Source organism: Cucumis melo, chromosome 7 (genome assembly GCF_025177605.1).
Source record: "Cucumis melo cultivar AY chromosome 7, USDA_Cmelo_AY_1.0, whole genome shotgun sequence".
Classification (NCBI taxonomy): Eukaryota; Viridiplantae; Streptophyta; class Magnoliopsida; order Cucurbitales; family Cucurbitaceae; genus Cucumis; species Cucumis melo.
The window spans coordinates 1,220,134-1,242,932 of NC_066863.1; the positions used below are offsets into that span (position 1 = coordinate 1,220,134).

Below are 22,799 nucleotides of genomic sequence, written 5' to 3' on the forward strand. Positions count from 1 at the left end.
TATAATTATTTCTAGTAATTAATTTAAATAATTTAGGTAGGTTTAATAATTGTTTAATATAAATGTGTTCATCTATTTTTTAATTCAGTTGATTAAACGATTAAATAATATAACAGTAATTTTAATTAATAGATACATTGATTGCAACCTTTCATTTAATTAAATAATTATAACTATTTAACTTTAGTTTCTATAAATAAACTATACACAAATATTCAACATACGTAGAAATATAGAAAAATCGGCGATAATAGATTATCAACATTTATATGTATTCTGAAAAAATATACTCGTTTTTCTACATTAAAAAAAAAAATTAAACTATCTTATACACCCAAACACATGTATGAATTATTTCGTATTTATAAAATCAATATCATCAAATCATATATAGCTAATATATTTACTAATTAAATAGATAACTCGTATTTAGTGACATCGTGGTTTAAGTTAAGATTATTGAAATAATTAGACATATTTGAGTTTGGTATTTTAAATTTATTAAATGTTTGATAATGTTATAATCAATGATATCGCCAAACTTTAGAAGCTACCAAAATACACTTTTAGAAAAATATTTTAAATTAATTTTGTTTGTTTAATTTTTGTAAAATAAATTGTGGAACAATCTTATTTTATAAAATGCCATATCTTGCAAGCATATATTAGAGTATCCCAAAGAATAATTTACTTCCGTTTCTAACCTTTGTCGTAAATAAACAAATACGAGATTCTTTCCCAAGTAGTCGTAGTCAAGTCAATACATGGTAAATATCTTGTCACACATATATATATTTATATATATCGAGTTTGACGATATATTATGTATTTAAATATAGTCAAATGAATATAAATATTTTGAAAATATAAAATTGTTGTATAATATTTAAATTATATAGGAATGTAAGATAGATTTATAATTTTTTGATATATTTAGGGAATATTTTCGTTGTTGTTTTTTTTCTTTGGATGATTTTCCTAATTAAAATCATAACTTTGAAATAAATTTTGATATAAAAATTAGAATATAATTTATGGTCGTTTTCAAATATAGCAAAAACGAAATAAAATATTTACAAATATAGTAACTTTTCACTACATGTAAATGATAGATTACGATCAATTATTACTAGTGTTTGTTTATCAAAAATATAGGATGACATTTTGCTATATCTATAAATATTTTTAGTAAGTTTGTCATTTAAATAATGTACCTTTAATTTTAAGGGGTATTTTCAACAATATAACAAAACAGCAAAATATTTACCCGGTATAGAACAATTCTAAAAATAGAAAAAGCCTATAAGCCCATCGCACGCAATATTTTTGGTACACAATCATTTAGATTCGGCTATTATTAGGTACATAATCGTTTAAATTTGGATAGTGAAATATAGACGATTTATTTTTTTAATTTTATCGTTCAATTTGGTTACACGATCATTTACATTTAGTTTAGATTTTGTTAACCTAAATATAAACAATTCTTTTTTTAAAATATTTTTAATGATATTTTAAAACTTTATAATTACTCCTAAATATCGTGTTGGATACACGTAAGCGATTTTTTCAGAAATAAAAATAAATAAATAAAACTATTAGGAAAAATATATATATTAAAAGACAAATTTTTATTTTTACGAAAGGTAAGTATTTTGTCAAATTTTCCATTTTTGACAAAATTTCAATGATTAATTAATAAATTGTATAATAATGTTGTTAACATAATATATAATTCCCAATGAATTGTATAATATATACTTTCAATTAAGAAAGCTTCTAACATGGAATATTACATTCATTAAATATTTTTCAACATAATTATGCATTTTTAAAATTTAAATTATGAACATCTCGAAACAATTGTTCTTTAAAACAAGTTTTTTAACTTTAAAATATCGTAAAAAATTACCATAAATTTCAAAGTTTAATATTCGATCAATTACTCTATACATATCGTAAAAAAATACTGAAAGAATGTTAGTGTGTAAATTTAGTACATCATTTAATTTGTAATATTTAAGTGAAAAGGAAGTACAAATTTAATAAATATAATTAGATGCTCAAAATCCCAAAAGGAAAAAAAGAAAAAAGAAAAGACAAATGAGGAGATTAGACAAGAGTAATTGAGTAATTAGTGAAATAGAAACATAATTAAGGAACAAAAATCCAATATTAGCATGAGAAGATTAGACAAAAATCATCATTTGAAACATAAACAGCCCATTCTATGTTAATTACCAACACAAACACCCATTTTGCAGCTGTCACAATATCATTCCCTCCACTTTTTTTGTTTTCACTCTAATTGCCATGGTTGTTAATTGGCGTCAAATCAACGAATTAATAAAGTTAAAAAGTTGAAAAACTAACGATTCAAAACGTGACACAAGCGTAACAATATCAGGTAAAACCACGTATACTTTCCACTTAAACACGTTGTCGAAATGAAAAGAAAATTTAAACAATCGAGATATTTAAAATCGAGACTTCGAAATTAAGGATAGAATAACTGTAACTAAAAACAGTGAGAGCAAAAAAAAAATGTTTTGAAGAGAAACGAAACACGAGCATGAAAAAAAGATGGGGCCCCATGAGAAAGAGTGATGGAGAGAGGAGTGAGTGAGTTTGATTCTAAGCATCCCATTTAAGAAACACACTTCATAAATTAGGGTACACCACAATCTCTCCTCTATAGTACTTCCTTCCAACAACACGCTTTTTTCTTTATCTTTCTCTCTTCCTTTCCTTACACATTTATTCCTCAAATAATCCCTCCATATAAATATTTTTATTTCAAAAAGCTTTTATATAGAATTAAAAAGAAAAAAAAGAGCTTCTTTATTTTGTCGGTTAATAAAATTTAAAAAACGACTCAAAAGACTTGATAAGCAGAGTTCGAATTTCGTCGAAAACTCCAAAAGTTTCAAAGGGTAACAAACAACGATTCAAAACTCATCAAAACCATCAATCAGGAGCGAATTTATTAAGGGACACGTACCTCCCTTACATTATCGATTTTTGTATTTTACAATATATACTAAATAATGCTTTATTTTAAACAAAACATGGTTGTATTGTAATAGGTCGTGGGTTAAAACCCTACCTCTGCAAATTTCAATATTTTAACTTTTTTTACCTGTATTAATTATATAGTGCCTCATTATGTAAAATTTTTAGATCCACCGCTGCTACTAATAGTATATGTATTCAAACGTTGATTTGAAACGAAGAAAAAGAAATGAATTAAAAGGAGTAAATAGCAATGTTAATTTGAAACGTGGGGGGAAGATTGGGGAGAAGTATGTAATGTATGGTGGTGTTGGGTAATAAATAGACAAGTGATAATTAATGAAGATTTGAATTGGGGGGAAATTGCAAAAAAGGGATTGAGGAACAGAATAATTACGGAAGAAGCCATCACCCACTTTTCTTTTCTTTTCTTTTTTTTTTTTCCCTTTCTTCTCTAAGAGGGAAAATTCAACGGCTGGCTGGGAGAAAAGGGGACAAGTGGGACCCAATGTGTCGATCGTTTTCAAATCCAATTCCACACTTCTTTCACTCTCACTCTCTCGGCCCATATAAAGCCCAAATGGCCGACCACTTCATTTTTATTTCCATTTTCTTTCTCTCTTTCCTTTTTTCTATTTTTAATTATGTTTTATTCCAACGACGTTTTAAAAAATTACATTTTTACACCTATTCAAATTAACTAAAACATATATAACCAAATTTTGAAACCTAATCGATTTGTATTGGTGTGGGATTTTATTATATTTTATTTTGTCAATTTTATCATTCTTTACCATTTTCAAATTTCAAAAAATAGAAAATATATTGAAACTATTTGTATAAAAAATCTTTTAAATCTTCTTGAATTTTTTTCCTCTATTTTGTAAATAGTTTTATTTTTTTCTTTTCTATCTATATCTCTTTTGTTTGTTGTGTTATGTAATTTAGGTTTAATTTCTATTTGAATCGTGAGATTGAGGATTTTGTTTTTATCGTTTAAGTTCATGTTTTGTTTCGAGTTGATTTTTAAAGTTTACTGATTCATACTTTGTTTTTACTTCTTATTGTGTTTTCTCGTTGATGACTATTTGTTCATTTGAATACTTAAATAAATCACAATTAAATTAGTTTTCGACATTACAAAATTTTAATCGCCACTTTGATTAGTTAAAAATCACAAGAGTTTTAAATCAAGCAATTAAAAGTTAATGTACCCCGTTATTAAAAAGGATCACCGATAGATTGTCGAGAGTAAAATATCGAAATTCGAATATCAAATTTAAAAAAAAATCAAAATTTAAAGATAAAAATGTAACCTTTATGGAAATTTTATTTATAACATTTTAGATTCTAATAACCAAATTAAAATTATAATCAAATCCTAAAACTGGTATTTTCCTTTTAAAGATAAAAAAATATTTAGAATCATACAATAATTTTGGAAAAATAAATCTCCAAGCAAAATATTTATCTTTAATCTATGATTTATAATTAAGCGATGAAAATAATAATAATAATTACCAATTATAGTTTTTTTTTTGGGGTATAAAAAGAAGAAAAAAAAAAGAGGAGTATAAAACAAGAAAATCATAAATAATCATCCATAATCATTAATTAATTAGGATTTTTAGAAGGGAATTGTCATGTAAATAAATGTCAACAATTTGGACCTTAAGGAATATATTGGATTGTTAAATAGTGCAGACAAATACCATAAATAAATATCTTAAATATTCAAACCCATATATTACAACATTTTAGGTAAAAACAAATATCTCAATTAAATCGTATTGAAAAAAAAATTACATAAATCACGTACTTGATTTTGACAATAAATTTTAAAATAGAAACGTTATTGGCTTAAACCCGAGTCTATAGAGACTGGAAGATAGTTTTACCATTTGACCAACTTTTGTAATTGGTATTAGTTTAGTTTATATATGTATATATATATTAATATAAGAAGCATAGAGTTGAGGGAAACTCGAGCTGCCTCTAGACTTATGCTAAATTTGTTGATGGGTCACGAGTCAGAATGACTTTCTCATCCCACGTTTATGTTCTTACTACCCTATTTCATTCTTTATCTCCACGAAATCTTGCATGAAGGTTTCTCATAGAAAATTTGTAGGGATCGAATTCCCCTCAAACAAATTTTCCGTTTACGAAGAACATTTAATCAATTAGTTCAATCGTCACATGTATGGTGAGAAATATATAATTAAATCTTTGGTTTCATAATTTCAACAAAATTAGTTTATTTGTAATAAGAGGAGAAAGTGTAGTGGGATCAAGGTCGGGAAAGCGGGTGGAGAATATGACCCATGTCCCCATCCTCTCCAGTAAAGGCAAAAAAAAAAAAAAAACATTTCTTCCCCATCATTCATCGAATTTGAGATTTTTTACTTGATGTAAGATCATACAAGTTAAATAGACATCTTGATTGAAAAACCACCAGACTCGTTCATTGATAGGAGAGAAAGAAGCATTGATGCAAGTAAAAAATTAAGAGAGAATATAACATATTGATAATAAAGTAATGTGAAATTCAGTTTCTAACATATTTGACATTCACATAAACAATCAAAGCTAATACGATAGCTTGAAGGACAACAGATGAGTTTTTTTGAATCCTTTGGTACCTACACTTCGAAACTCATTCTGTTGCGATCCAAAGTTGATACACCAAACTGGCTAATTTGCCATTGATTATTTTTTCTTTTACTATCATCTAAAATTTTGAAATACATATAGTAGTAGTAACAACATTAAAATTAAAATGAATAATAAAAATGGTAGTAATAATAATAATAATAATAATAACTATGGACGCTCCACAACAATCTTCTGCCCGGCCCAAGTCGAAGGTTCTTATGGGCCGATGACTATAACTGGACTTACATCTAAAAAACACACATACGTCTTTAACAAATTGGGCCTAGTCATATTTTCGTGTTCAAGCCCAATATCAAACGCGGCCCAAAACTCACTCTACGGACTCCACAATTCAGCCCATTACAAAATAAGATTACAAAAAGTAAAAACTTCAACTTGACCGACATAAAATTGTACTTAACAAGGTTGGATCTTCTTACACCACATGTTGTAAAAGGGAAAAAAAAAAGGAGTTGAAATGGCTCATTTTCTCAAGCAGATGGTAATTTTACATAGAATCTCATAAAGCTTCCTCTTTTTTAGATTTCTCATCTTTCTAGAAAACAAAGAAAAAAGAACTAAAAACTTGTAGTTAAAAAATGGGTTTGAACATGGGGTTTGATTAAAGACGTTCGTGCATGACTCAATAATCGAAAAAGTTTTGTTTAGATTGTAATTTTGTTTTTAAATTGCATGGAGTTAGTTGGGTGCAGCTTACAAGATATTATGATCTTATAATTGCCTCATAAAGCTAACCTTTTGGCCCCATTCCCATTTTGCCTTTCCCCCCTCTCTATGCTTTTCATATTCAAAACTCCAACCAATTTTCCTTCTTTTAACTCAGTTGCAAAGCAACCATTTCCTTGTCTCTTCTAAACTGACTTGACCCGATGTGACACACATACTTTTCGTTCATTTTTTTTCTTTTACTCTTAGGATAATGATAATCTTATGTTTAAGTTGTAATATAATTACCCTAAATCAATTATTGACTAGAGTATAATTGAATCAGTTGAATAATTTAACGACGTGGAATTTGCAATCTTATAAAATGTTCAATAGAGATGCAATCGGAATCAAAATCCAACTCATGAAACCCAACCGAAAACATCAACTTTTAGGAGAAGGGACATGTAATGCTTATGGTTCAAACTTTACAGTCAACAAAGTCAAGAGGACAAAACACATATGTGACAATGGTGGTGCCTATCTTTCAATTGCATTATATTGATAGACACTTTGAGCCAATGACCTCAAGACATCACTTCAAAAGACTTTGTCTTTTAGGTCATTTTTTTTCACAAAGAAAGCATGTTATCCAAGTCAAATCACTTTGCATCTTTAATTCCTAAATGATAAGGAAAAAAAAAAAAAGAAAAAGCAATCATCTCCTAAAAACCCAAATGATCAAGTTTTGTAGTTTTTTTTTTTTTTTTTTTTTTGCTCCATTAAAAAAATCATTTTCTCATATACATTGCATCGATATTTGTTTTTATGAATGATAGCAACATAAATAAAGCTTTGTGCTCTCCACTACGAGAAATTGTGGGTTGGGTTTTGCTTTCGAAGCTAACAATATCAATATTTTTGTTAATAAAAAAAATTTGGAGTTTTGGGATTAAAAAAGAAAAAAAAAATCAACTTAATGTTTGCGTGAAATTCTAGTGAAGATCTTTTGACCTGGAGCAAGAACAGCCATTGGATCAAACCAAGCTTTTCTCTCCACAAATCTACTCCACTGATTCCCAAAATGAAGCTTCCACTCCTTTTCTGAATGGTAATGTGGCAAGTAGAGTTTGAAGTCAATGCAATTCGCATTGCATATATTGATTATTTCACGATTTTGTTCCACTAATTTATTAACCAATGCTGGTTTAGGGTTCGGAGGAGTGAATCGTAACAACGCCACTAAGTACAACACTTCCCCTTCCGGTAACACCACCGATGTCCGTGAATCCCACCTACAAAAGAACATCATTAAGTTTGATTACTTACTAGATATACCACCCATCCTAAAACCAAAAATAACAAAACTTTTTTATAAATACATTGGGGGGATGAAAATGGAGCAAGTGGGGAGAGGGGTATATATGACATTTTGGTGTAAGATCCAGGTTGGCGAATAAAAAACGTTGTCGTTACATAAATAGCAAATATACTGACCTCAAAGTTGTGTTGCTTTTGTTTTATCCATTGGCCATCGTGAAAGTTACATCTCTCAAGAAGAAGAAGGAAAAAAAAAAAGTAATATTCTCATTGACCAATTTGCCCCTTTCCCCCTATAAAGGCAAATCCTTTATTACATGACCAAACCTCCCCTTAAGGTCACTCAATTCCCCAAATTTCTTTTCCTTCAATTTATTTTACATTTAACAAAAACAGTGGGACCCACAATATCTTTGTCCCACAAGTAATTATTGTTGTTATTATTATTTAAATACATTTACTAATGTCTTATTGTTTCCTTTTTATCTTTTTCCCTATTCTCTAAAGTGTCTTATATATATAGATAACAAACAACGTTAATGAGAATGGTTGTGAAGAATGACACACGTGCGAGAAATGAGGTCCCACGTGCATGTTAGAGATGTTTGAGGGTTTTGACTTACTTCAAATCTTAACAACTCAATCTAAAAACGCTCAACAAATCAGATTGAAGGGCTTAGGTGACTTCAAGTTTAAGCCAAAACGTCACCGTTTTGGGACCCATCTCCCATCCCCTCTCCCCTCTTAGCCCATGTGCATACCACGTGTCTGTGACAGATGTAGTTCGTGAAAAATATGTCGTCGTTTAGCTCTAAATCTCGCATGCTCTATTTTTCCAACTCTTACGTGGCAGTTAATTACCATGCTTTTGATGTCCATACCATAAACCCATCGGACAAATTTATTTTTTGTCTTTTTTATAACCTTTTATTACAAAGAAAAACTTCATGTTTCAAATCAATGGCAGATCCAAACTATTTTTAACATGTATATTATATAAGAAGTGGGGTTCAAAATGAATCTAAAGAGAGTTGGAAGTCAATTCTATCACTGAGTTAGTTACTGGTATTGGTATTATTTTATTTTTTAATCTATATTATATAAAAAATATAAAGTTTAGGAGGGATCAATCCGTTGGACCTATATTAAATTTGTCAGTGTTTTAAATATAGTTTTTATTTGCTCACCAGGTTTAACATTCTACACTTTAGTCATTTGGTTCAAGTTTTATTTTAATTTAGTTTGTAAATTTCAACATCTATACGTTCATCTCCACTACTCACAGAATACTTACCTTCCACTTATTTACGTGTACATTTTAAAATTTTTAAAACTTTATTTCAATTTAATTTTCAAATTATAATTAAAATTTAAAAGAAACCTTTTTAAAAACTGGGGATGAAAATCAATTAAATAAAACAACAATAATTATCATCTAAGAATATATAATACCAATTTATGTTTGCTTTGGTTAAACTAAAAACTTCCAAAGATGAGGGGGGAGAAGTACTTACTTGCTTCGCAGAAGAGGGTAGACGAGCATAGGCCCACCGACCCCATTTTTAAGGAGAGTCTTGAAGACCACACGATCAAAATCAGCGATATCAGATTTGGACACGAAGAGATTAAGCCAAGGATGAGGCGCATCCCATACACCGTTGGCAACTGCTTCCTCTTCCGCACGCTTCACACGTGACAAAAATTGTATGTAACTTAGGTCCACCTCAAATCTCAGCCCCTTTACATACCCAAGCCCACTCAGCAATCTCTCAACATCCTGACAAAATAATAATAATAATAATAAAACCTATTTAGGGGAGTGGGGGGTATTTTCGTCATTCGCCATTCAAAGCAAAAGGACATATCACTCATGATTTAGAGATTCCAGAAAATGATGGCTTTTTGGCCACTTGTTGGGGACCATTTTTGTCAGCAAAATCTCAAAAAATGATCAGTGTTTTTACCAAACGCTCCTTTCCTCTACCTTTCTTACAATTCTACCCCATTACCTTGACTCTAATTACAAAACTACCCCCACTTTAAATACCATAATTAAGTAAACAGTGCCATCCTCGTAATTAGGAATAGATACTCTGGGCAGTCATGGGAGCTGCCCCAGTGTCAGAAAATCCAATGGAAGATACATTATATCGTATTGTCAGTTTTCATGTTTCTCTTTAAAAAAAAAAAAAAAAAAAAAAAGGGAAAATAAATCTAAAATTAAATAACAGCCTCACAATATTAAATAGAAAGGTCGTCGGTTTATGGTTTGGATAATGATGAAAGAAATGAAAATTATAAAGCTTTAGCCATTTCCCCCCACCAAAGAGTCCCCCATAATTTCCATACACGTATGAGTAAGAGCTCTACTATAATTTGTTTTGACCTTCTTTTTCACTACCCGCCGCTGAAATTTTTTAACTTTTAAATTAATATAAATAAAATAAAATTCCACCTCTGAGGGGGACCCACCCACCCTATTTCCATGGGTCAAATTCCACTTCCTCGCCTAAGGTCAAAAACTCAGTCATTTTTTTTACGACAATTATACGTGTGTGTGTCTCTATAAACATTTACATACCTGACCCCACAGATCCTCCCAAGATCGAACGGTCACAAAATATTCTAATCTCACTATCATTAACATAATAATATCAATAGAAATATTAAATTCCTTTTTTTTTTTTTTTTTACCGTGTCGACGGTTGAGACTTGGTCGTTGTTCCGGTAGTGAACGGCGACTTCGAGGCAATAGAGAACCGAACCGGCGGTTTCCGGTAAATAAGACGAGTCAAATACAGTATTGGAGTCTAACGGCACTGTCGGTCTTCCGGTTAATGGGTCATCGTTGTTCGAAAAAACAAAGCCTTCCACGTAATCAAACGAGTCACCTTCCGGCCGCCGTATTAAGGATTCGGCATCGTGAGCAAACCTTTCAAATTCATCATAAACCAATCTAATCCATCTCACCTAAATTTAGAAAAAAATTAATCATTAATTACGTAATTAACGTAAACGTGTGTGTGTGGCTCATGCAACTAGTTAACTAATTAGTAGAAATAATAGAATTCTTTGTTTATTACCATTTCCGGAGCTGGCTGAAGCAAAACACGAGCTCTTGTGATAATTCCAAACTGACCTAAACCACCAAGAACGCTAAAAAACAATTCAGAATTTTCATTTTCCGAACAAATTAAAGTATCGCCTTTTCCAGTGACGACTTCCAATTCAGCCACGTTGGAAATTTGTGGTCCGTACCGGAAAGCCTGGCCACTAACGCCGGCGTTAGACAGTGTACCGCCGACGGTTAAGCTAAGGTAATCCGTCCATGACCTAGGAGCTAATCCGTAACTTGAAACGCAGCGTTTCAAGACGTCTTCCCATAATGCCCCTCCCGACACGTCGGCATAAGAAAATCCATTAATTGTTACGACACGGAAATTATCCTCCATGGCACGCATGTCCAAAACCAAACCTCCATCCGTCATCGCTTGGCCGTTAATTGAGTGGCCGTTACCTCTCGCTGCTACCGTTAGATTAGACGATTGTACAGCTGATTTCACTACCTTCGCCACGTCATCGGCACCAGCTGGAGTTACCAAAGCCAACGGAGTTAAGGAATGTAGCCCCCCGAAATCCTTCCCGGCTAAACCTGTGTCCCGCGAGTCGGTACTGACGCCACCTTGTAATTGAAGCTGTAGAGCTTCGCATAGGGCGGAGCCGTCGTGTGGCCGGCGGGAATCGGTGTCTTGTAGAAACGGTTCGAGGTAAGCAATCATCATCGCCGGCGGCGGAGGAGGATTCTCTCTCTCTCTCTCTCTTTTTTTCTTCTTATTCTGAAGTAAATAAAAAAATGGGAGTGGGAGAATTTCTTGTGGGTATTTGTTAATTGTGTCACAACTGGTAATGTTTTTGGAACATAGGTGCTTTAAATAGCGGCTAGAAGATGAATTGTTGTAAAAAAAAATTTATATGTGAATATAAAATATAAAAAATGTATTTATTTATAATGTTATATGACGTCATCTTACCTTCAATATCTTGTTGAAGTTCTGATCCTATCGACATCTCTGTCTGCCACTCCCATAGTCCCACATTTTCCTCTCCTTCCCCTCTTTTAGTTTATAATTAATTACCATTTTAAATGAATTTACCCCCACATCCTACTAGAGTTGATGGCAATGAATCAATGCAAAATTTTGAGGGTGACTCTCCTATCTTAGTTTATGTTTACGAACAAACGCTACAATTTAATTGATAAATAGAAGGGTTGTTTCCGAAATTACATTTTATAGTTAATTATGGTTGTGATTATCATTATTGTTTTTCTTTTAGAAATACAGTAATGAATTTTGACATATTTACTTTACCGTTATCGTTATTATTACGGTTTGACTACGAGGTAAAGGTAATCCTAGTTGTAACAGTAAATATGGTAATATTAATATTTTTAGGTGAATGTGATAAAAATCAATTTAATTACAACTGTGATCATGGTACATTATTGTTGATCTACTAATAAAATTTTAATACGATTAAACTAATTTTAATTGCATTGATTTTCTTACATGGGTCAAAATATTGTTTCTCCTCTTTTGATTTAAAAATGGTTTGTTTTTAATTACTATAATTTCAAAATATTTCATATTTGAGCTATTCTTCGGTTGTAAATTTTAAATTTTTTATTGTTCTGAAGTATAATGATAGTGGTAAATTTACTCCCTCAAACTTTCAAAATTAAAATTTTAAGTCATTTAACTTATCTATATCTTAAAATTAGACCCTTAAACTTACACAATTACATAAAATCATACTCTTTATATAAGTTTGAGAATTTAATTTTCATCTTTTATTGATCTAAATTTTATTAAAATTTAGGCATCTACTTGTTTCTATTAAAATTGTAAGAGTGTAATTGCAACTACCACTATATTTTATAAGAACATTATACGTTTTTTTTTTGTTATATATATATATATATATTAATATTTCTACTATATAATTTTTAAAACGTGTCTATATATCATATTTTATTACCAATTCAATGACCAAATAAAACGTACCTTTTTCTTGAGGGTCATTGAATTGGTTTTTGGCTCTTCGTTTTTCTTTGTTCCAATTTACTTACGATATATTAATATAAATATCCAAAATTCAAAAGTTCATAATTATATTTTATTATTATTATTATTACATCAACCCCTAATACGACATTTCAACTATACAATTGTCTATAAAACAATTTTATTATTTAATATATTTAGTTTACTCATTCGTCCCATCTTCTTAAAAAAGTAATTAATTTATGGGACCCTTTTATTTATTTATTTTTCATTGGGTTTAATTTTGCTTTTAGGATCACTTAATTTAATCAATAATTTCAAATATTGCCAAAAAAATGGCACAGTAAATGGATGGCATGCCCCCTTTTGCAATTTGCACATAAAAACATTCGTAAGAAGCCACGCCCAACACATTTCACATATAATATAGTTTCAAAGTCATTTCAAATAAATAAATACATCACAGTTTTTAAAAAAATTGAAGAAAGCACGTATTGTTATTGTTGTTTTATTATTGTTAAGAACCTTACGTTACATTGTTCTGTATGAATTATGTTTAGTTCAAATGTATAGTTTTGTTTCCATTCGATTTGAATGTTAACTTCGTTTTAGTTTGTTAAATGTTTGATTCTTTTGTTTTGTTTTCTTTAGAAAATTCAGTCCATCGACGCTATTTTTATCTCTAAATTCTTTCATTTGTTATCTAACTTTTGTCGATTATTAAAAAAACAAACCATAATTTAAAAACTAAAAAAGTTGTTTTATTTATTTTATTTTTTGGCTAAGATTTTAACCATGATATTAGTAAATATGCAAATTATCGTAAGAAATGAAAAATGTATGAACTTCGGTTTCAAAATTCAAAAACAAAATAGTTATCAAACGTGACACAAATTTATAGAAGGAAAAACATAAAATTTATTAAAATGTTGGAATATGAATTATTTCTTTTTTAAAAAGGAAAATTGTCAAAAATAAAACATTTAACAAAATATTTATTTTAATAATTTGAAGGTAAATAATTTGTCAACTTTTTTATTTTTAATAAAATCTCTTATAAAAACTATAATATCTTGTTAAGAAAATGGTAATTTCTTCCATACACTCCATTTGTTTTAATTTAGATGCTTTTATTTATACACTAACCTCCTTTTTTAATCGAATATTAACTATTAACTATTCAAGAGATTGAATCTCAAATCTCAATAAATAAAAGTTATGTAAATAAAAAAATACATTATCGAACCAAATTCATTTTAATCGATCAAAATATTTATCAATAGGATCATTTCTATCCCTATCAAATAATTCATTTAAAAAACTATGATAAACTAATTCTCACTAATTTCTGAACGTTATTGAAATCATATATATATATATATATATATATATATATATAGAGATCTATCTATATCCATGTCCATCCAAAAACGTCATAATTGATATAAATTACTAATGAGTGTTAAATAGTAGAAGTTAATTAAGGAGGAATGTCAAAATGTGAATTTAGTTAATTAAATAATTATGATGGAAGGAGAGAAAAAAGAAATAATAATAATAGTGAAATGACGTGGCATATTATTTAATTGATGTAAATAGAAATTGATTTGGTTACATATTTATTTGGGAGAGTTGACATATGAACTCTCTATTTTATAACCTATTCCATTTAGGGGTCCCCTACAAGGACGGCCTTGGAGTTGATATACCTACGATTTTTTTAATATACTATACTTCCTAAATATCATATTTATTCTGTTTTTTCAAAAATATAATTTGACAAATTTTTTAGATTCTACGCTTCATTTTTTTATGAATTCAATTTTCTTATATACCTATATATATATATATATATAAATACGTGCATTTGGTTTCTAAATTTAAAATTATTTTAAAACTTTGGACTCAAATTCTTATAAACTTAGATACTAAAAAAATACATAGATACAATGACCAAACACACATATTATTTAAAAATTGGAAACTAAAAAAGAAAATTTCCCTATAAACAAAAACAATATATAAGGGTTTGGTAATTGATTTAAAAATAAAATTAATTTTATTTCATAATTTTAAAAAAGAAGATTGTTATTTGGAGGAAAAAAAACAAAGTAGTTAGTTTTTTTTTTTTTAACTAAAAATAAAAAACCAAAAACAAAATAATTTATTTAAACGAAGGGCATAAAATAATCATAATAATGTTTGGGGGAAACGTTGAAATCAAGTGAAAAATAGAAAATTTTAATTAATGAGTGATTTTTTAATTTACTTATATTTATTTCTTTTTTCCCTTTATCTCTAAAGACTAATAAATATAAATTTTATTGAAAGAAAAAAAAAACAAAAGAGTTTGGGTGAGTCCAAAATTGGTGATAATGATAGAACTCAATACAAAAAACTATTTTATATTTTGGAATATTACAAAATTAATAAAATTAATTTGCGCCACATAATATTTCATAGATATTACGAGAAAGATGGAACACAAACACCCTGATGAATGATGATAGATAGATCAGATGCTCAATGTTTGAACAATAAATTATCAAATTATTCAAAAATATTTTAAAAATAATAATAACTTTAAACATTTCAACATTAATCAATATATAAATATGAATGATGTCAACATTAAATGAATAAAAACTAAAATTCCAAAAGTCTGAAGGGCAAAATAAGAATTTTTTTGAAAAAAGTAAAATACTTTAATCAAAGATTTTCAGGTGATTAGATGATTAATTTGACAATTGGAAGTCAAAGGAAAGGGGGGGGGGGGGGGAGAGAAAGTCAAAGAAAAAGAGTCATGGAAGTTGAGAAACTGAATGCATTGAAATAAAAATTCAACAAATGAAAATAATTGTGAAGTCAAACATCTTAAAAAAAAAAAAAAGAAGTAATCAAGATCAACGGATGTGGTTGGTCAATATTAGCCGTTGATTTGTCATAATTAATAACTGAAAAGTCAATGGCCTTACACTTGACAGTGTCACTCTAACTTACTTTTATTTATTATCCATTTATCTTATTTTATTATTTTTATTTTTATTACATTAATAAATACGGTCGTTTTTTAAAATCGAACCATGGTTATGATTATAGTTCGACTAATTAAAGTATATATATTTGTTTTAAAAAGTCAATAAATCAAATTCTCACTAAATAAAATCGAAATTTAAAGAAAAAAATGTACCAAGTACCATTTCTGCATTGCACGTTAAACATTATGCAAGAAAATGTTTATCCGCTATACGTTTTGCTAAAAAAGTGTTTATTTTAAAATTCTAACTAAGAAGCGATCATTGCTTGGTTGGTTAAGAACTTTAGTTTCATGATTACACAATAAAAATCTAACATTGTTTAAAACAATAAACGATTTTACAAATTAAATGTAGTTAAAAAACAACATACCTTAATCTATGAATGATGTTCTTGAGCGATTGTGTCTCTCACTTAACCTTTCTTTAAAACTTAATATGAGACAGTAAGAAGACCGATCCCTAAAGTTCTAATTATAGACACCATCCATTATGATATTTAATTAAGACATTATCCTTTTATCTAATGAACCTAATAAAATAATAGACCTGAAAGAGATAAAATAGCATATAATATATATAAACCACATTAATAATATTATATTTAAAGTAAATCTAACACTTAACAGATGATTTACGTATATACGAATATTCACTTCAAAAATAAAGACGACAACAACAGTAGTAACAAAACACAATAGATCAAGGCATTCAGTAGTAACAAAACACAATAGATCAAGGCATTGTTTTTTTTTTCCTTTTGTTCTCTTTTAAAATATATAGTGCTTCAATCTTACAAAAAGAAACAATTATTCATATCCAATAGATTCATTAAGAACATCTTTGTGATGTAAGAGGATATGATTACTATTGATATATGAAAACAAAAATGGAAATATATGAAGATATGAAGAAAAGGGGGGAAATAGTGAGAGGACAAAAGTGGGAATAAAAAGTAGGGTATGGTTGAAGCATTTGGGTGGAAAATGCCACATACAAAAGATTGAGAGAAAAGCCAAAACTAATATTTCCATCTCCACTTGTCCTGTTTTTACCACTATACCCTTCCATCTTTAACAACAATTTGTCGTTGATAGAACATAAAATTTTGCTATTTTTTAAAAATATTTTCGATACTTTTGAAACACGACGCCAATCTTACATAAGAATCCGAGGCATGCATTACACCTTTATAAAAGTTGTCAAAAACATTTCAAAACAATAAATAAAATAAAGTTTTTTCTTTCTTTTTTATGTATATTATATATTTTTTAAATTATGATTATTCTCTCTCTTGTTAACTTTTTCTCAAACAGTTAAAAAGGTAATTCACACACTTAATAAATTAGTAATCTCACATCAAGAAAGTAGTAAAAAAAAAAATTGTTTTTTCTTTCTTTCTTTCTTTCTTTCTTTTTCCTTTCAAAAAGGAAAACCAAATCTTTTTAGGTTGACAGCACTTTCTTTAACACATTATTTGCTTTTCATGCAAAAGGGAAATAAAAATAAATTTAAAAAAAAAACTAATAAATAAAAAAAGGAATATCATAGATTTCCCAAAAAATGAAAATTCACTTCAACACCAATAAAACTTGCATATTAAGTTAATTTCCTTCCTAGGGGAGAAACCATAAATTTTCTAAAAACAAAGGCTACCCCACAACTTCAATGTTGAAATTAAATAGATAAGATACAAAATATAAAAGAATGACCCCTGTATTGAATATATATATATATATATATATATTCGTTCTTGTGAACTAGTGTGACATTACACGACTATATTATTAATTAAAAGCATGCCCTTTTGAATAGGGACACGAAAAGGACGTACTACATATATATACGTGTGTATATAAATATATTCTCGAAATAATAAGACATAGAAGAAGATTGCAAAGAAGGAAAAGTAAAAAAGAAAAAGGTTGTAATATACAATAATATATATATAGAAAAGGGAGTATAGGAATGAATAAAATAAAAATTAGAAAGAGATGTTTAGTAAAGAGAAACTTAATTTATGGGTTAGGAAATGTGTTAGGGTGGAGAGATGTACAAATTTATGGGTTACAATTAATATCATCCTTATACTTTTTGTGGAATAGGTAGTGAATTAATAGTATCAACAATTTTAATTAGCAAAGTCTAAGTGTTAGGTAAACCCATTTTTTCCCATTCATCCAACCTTTGACTTTTCGTTTTAAGAAATTTTTAATCGTATATAATGAGTTTAGTTGCATTCAAATAGGCTTAGATTTAATTTATATTTAATACTATCGTTATTGGACCCATATGGATTATCTACTGTTTTATCTGTTAAGTCAATTATTGGATAGTGTAAATTGAACGAAATATTATTTCCTAATAAAATACCTTGTTTTTGTATACTTCATTTAACCAGTTATTTTCTCCTCGTTATCGATAAGTCCAATTAAGTTATAAAGGAAGAACAAGAGAGAAACTCAACCCCTTCACGAGACCATTATAATGAATACGAGTTAAGTTACTCTAACTTGTCGTGAAAATCATTTAGTTAAGAAATCTTTAAATAAGAAGAGAAGATTAAAACACGCTTTGTTACTGTCGAATTAATATTTGTTATTACTATTAGAAATTTGGAGTGCAAGTACACGTATAAGGTGAAGTTCAAACATTCTAATTTACCAAAAATCATATTAATTTCAAGTTTATTTTGACCGATCGAACTATACTTAAGTTGATAATTATCATTATATTTTATAACAATAAATCTATTACGAAAAGAATAAAAAGATGATTTTTAGAAAGTAGTTTTGGAATTTCTATTTTGAGAGGAATATTAAATGCACGTGACCATATAAAAATGTTCATTATGAAGATTAGAGAATAATAAGATCACGTTTCCTTTTCCCAACATTATATCTAAACTTTATGTCAACAAAAATTAAAAAGAAAAAAAATCCAATTCTCATAATAATTATTGATATCATTTTTTTTCTTCATATTTTCTTTATTTCATTTTTTTTAAAAAAACCAAACTTGTTCGATTCTTTCTGCCTAATCCCCTTTTTCTCCCTAAAAATCTTATTCTTATTCTTAGATTTGCTTAAGATTATTCTTTCATTTTTGCTCACTCTTATTCCAACCACTTCTTGTTATTCTAAGACCCACTTTATACTAAAATCTTAATTAAAATTAGGAGTACGGAATTCAAATGCCTCTAGATATAGCATTATCAAAAAATCTATAGTGCGCGAATTCAGAAATCTCGTTGTCGATTACTTTAAAGTGAGACTTAAAGATGGGTCTAAAGCGAACAAGATGACTGTTTTATCACTAAGCTAACTACTATTATCAGTATTGTTTAAATTATATAGGTAAATGACATGAAATTGAGGAAGAGCTCGAACTCTTGTTGAATCTATACGAAAAACATAACGAAATAAACCAATATAAGAATATTTCAAATGTTTATTTTCTTACCGAATATCGATTGGTATTTGAATAAAAAAACATATATTAGTTTGAAGTTTGGTGGAATGAAAATAGGATATGGTTTGATCCAAGAGAGATATGGTCCATTTGATTGTATAAAGTTTGGTCAGTTTCCATGGAATTTTTTCTTTTTACCATATGATGGGATTTTGCTAATCAATCAAATTAGCAATTGATTACTAGGATTGCGTGGGACCCATGATTGATTTGTAATCTCAATTTGTTTTTCTAAGTAAAATAGATGATGGGAGTTGCCTTTGACTATTATTTATTATCAAAAGTCATTATGAATAATAATAATAAATCAAATGATTAGTACATCTCTAGATTTACTAGGTGTCGTGCTACTATACGTAGTTTTAATATCTCCTCACATTAATATTTCTGTTTTAATATTACGTTATTTAATTTATTTCATCGAATAGATGGAGAAAAAATTTGGTAGAAAAACTTAAAAGTAGAGTTCATACGAGAAATTTTGAACTAATCATATATTGTCACGTCGTTTATCAAAGTAAGGATGAAGTTATAAATAATTGCTTTTGGGACTTATTAAAAGTTAACGTGTCCTAAATTAAAATTGGAGACGTACACGTGACAAATTTTGACGATGTCACATGTTTTCATCAAGGTCGTTTGATCAAATTAATTATTTTTGTCTAATTAAATATTATTATTTGGGTTAAAGTTTAAGTCTTAAAAACAGTCTTAAGTTAATCTATATATTAAATGATAACAAAATCCAATTGGATATATTCAAGGGTCGGGTCTATGGACTAACCAAACCCATACTCACTCGAGAACTCTATAAATCAATGAGTAGAGTCTAGACAAAGTTCTTCCAACAAGAATCCTGAAGACGCAGTAGCTCTTGAAGGTTGAAGTGCAACATCAAGCATTCCGCTAGATGACCGAGCAGTAGATCGAATCACATCCCATCAAATCAACATAAACATGTTCAACTCCATGACACGTTTCTATCGAAACCTGACGCAAAAAAAAAAAATTTATTTTGGTTAATATACTTTAGAATTGTTCAATTTTAGTCTCTGAAATTTCATTTTTATAGATTTTCAATGTAAATTTTAAAAGCATAATCACATTTTATGTTTATTTGTATACAATAATTATGATTACCTAATCAATTTGAATAAAAGATCAACGTAGATGGTCTAAATTTAAGATTTACTACAAGCACAAAGATTAAAATTGGACATTTTAAAAATACGAGAACTAAAAATGAACAGATTACAAAGTACGTAGACCAAAATGGTATTCTAACGTTTATTTTTATTTTACTTTTGTATTTAACTCAATTATTGTATGGAAAAAAGATAATCTACTTTCGAGTTTGTTGAATATGTTTCAATTTTCTTTTGATTAGAAGTTAAAAGTATAAAATAAGCGATTCGGTTGAAATTAGTTACTTAAAGTTCAAAGTAAAATCAACAAAGTTGGACTAATTTTGCTCTACACAAATTAAAACCACCAATTTTGGAGCAAAATTCAAACAATATCAATGATATGTTCCTTTGTAAGATTCATAATGGGAATTGAAGAATGGGTTAAAATGATTACTTTGGAGAAGGCATTATATCGATCTTACACTTTTGTTTTCCCTTTAATATATATTATAAGATTATATGCATAATATTTTCAAAGAATGTTGAATTTTCATCTTTATTATTTGTGGACTATATGGGCCCAATCATTAGCACAAATTTGGGCCAACATCCACTTGTCAACACACCACAAATTTACCTTTCATTTCACTTTAACTTTAACAATTCAACTTCCTCAAAGGAAAAAAAAAAAAAAAAGAAAAAAAGCACTAAACACAAATGTTACTTTCTACCGTTTCTTTTTAATCAATTTGCTCAAAAGGACAAAAACAAGGTTTGGATTTTGTTTCACAAAATGGGACCTCCACGTGTCGATGAACGAGAATTGTCAAATGTTAAGTTACCCATCTAATCTAAAAGTTTAAGTTGATATATTGAAGTATATTAAGCTGCATTTAAAAAGATGATTTAATTATAATAGCTCGTATTTAAAGAGCAAATAATTTAACTTAGGTCATGATAGTTCGTGTTTGGGTATAAACTATTTAAGATGAAAAAGACTAAAGAAGAACTAATCAACGTTATAAAAAAGAAAGAGATGGGATTAATAGAAAATAGTAAATACCATAAAAAATATATATATTTGAAACAGTAATGTTGAAGTTAATCATGAAGTTATAATAATTGAGATAGTGTGAGCTACAATAATAACTCACTCTATCCACCTAAAGATGGGCTAAAGCAACCCCTTAATGCCTTTGGTATTAACATCATATACACTTTTGAACTTTCAATCTTACCCTCGCCTTTCGACAAATATTATAAAATAGAACTCTTTTGAAATCCAAACGAAACTGAGACTTGAAACAACACGGCAACAACTTGCAATGGAAATTTTGCATTACCTCAACATCTTAGATTAGCATCACACTATTTAACATATCCTATTAATGTTTTGCCAAAAAGTAAAAATTGTAAGAAAGGGATGTGGAGAAATAATAATTGAAAATGCAATTCACATGGTTATATAAAAAGGGAAAAGAGAAGAGAAAAGTGGAGTAATATACTTGAAATGGGTAGAGATGTTTTTGTGGAGCCCTAAGGCAAAGAAGAAGACAGCAAACCTTAAACAAGGTAAGTAAAAAAGCTACAATGGATAACCTCAAACACACCCTTGTTCTGTCTCAACTTGGAAGATTCTTTTTCCATCTTTATAAACCCATTAAACTCATCTCCCTCGAAAATTTCCTGTCATGTTTCCACCATTTGTACTCGAAAATGATTCAGATCACATAATCACTGATTCCCAATATATGAATGAAAAGTAACATTTTGAGACACGTGGACTTATTATCGTAATACGGAGAACGTCGTGTCATATTATTGTAAATATGTGTTTGTTTTGAAAGTTTTATTTTAGTGGTTTAGAATCTTCAAAATGGACTACGTGGTTGCTGAATATCGTGTTTATTATTGTTTTTCTTTAGAATGTGTTTTTTGTGTTTCAAAACACTTTTCCCAACTTGAAAAAACACACGAAACATATTCTTACCATTAAGTTAATTTATAATTAAGATAATTAATACTATTTTTAATATTGGGGTATTTCTTGTTTGACCTTACATTATATTATTAAACAAATCTAGCAATGACATGGTATATCGAAGAAGATATCAATTGCAAATTACGAGTTTTGGATTACAGTATTTCTCTCTCTAGTTTTTTAGATTCACCATGTTCGCAATACTATGACTAAATTATTGAGTAAGCTTGATTTTGGTTTAAATTCAAATGAAAGTTTAGACTAGGGTCGAAAAGAAGGCGAAACATTATTGTGCATGTAACGACACACATACGACCATAGCAACCAATTGATGTGTTGTAGAGCGATTCGATAGTCAATTTGATTATTTGTAATCGATATTTAGCTTCACCAACAATAACAAACATATTAGTGATATTCTTAAGTTAATGTCTATCACTTCAAATTATGACATCCTTTCAACGATAAG

The 22,799-nt window shown here is 28.6% G+C and overlaps 1 protein-coding gene across 1 annotated transcript; it reads right to left on the bottom strand.

The window, feature by feature from the left end:
- Positions 1 to 7,051: 7,051 nt before the first annotated feature.
- LOC103493699 (cytokinin dehydrogenase 7) lies at positions 7,052 to 11,578 on the bottom strand. Its single transcript, XM_008454559.3, has 4 exons — positions 10,737 to 11,578; positions 10,348 to 10,623; positions 9,168 to 9,430; positions 7,052 to 7,628 (listed from the first exon to the last, which is right to left on the bottom strand). The coding sequence occupies exons 1-4, from the start codon at positions 11,433 to 11,435 to the stop codon at positions 7,310 to 7,312; spliced, it is 1,557 nt and encodes a 518-aa protein (XP_008452781.2). The 5' UTR covers positions 11,436 to 11,578; the 3' UTR covers positions 7,052 to 7,309.
- Positions 11,579 to 22,799: the final 11,221 nt, after the last annotated feature.

Bases quoted from the DNA above. Each gene is read 5' to 3' on its own strand.
- LOC103493699 (XM_008454559.3), bottom strand. From the start codon at position 11,435: ATGATGATTGCTTACCTCGAACCGTTTCTACAAGACACCGATTCCCGC. The intron at 9,431-10,347 runs GTAAAAAAAAAA...TTATTTTGTCAG, and splicing joins AAGTCTCAACCGTCGACACG to GATGTTGAGAGATTGCTGAG. The intron at 7,629-9,167 runs GTAAGTACTTCT...GTTCTTTTGTAG, and splicing joins TACCCTCTTCTGCGAAGCAA to GTGGGATTCACGGACATCGG.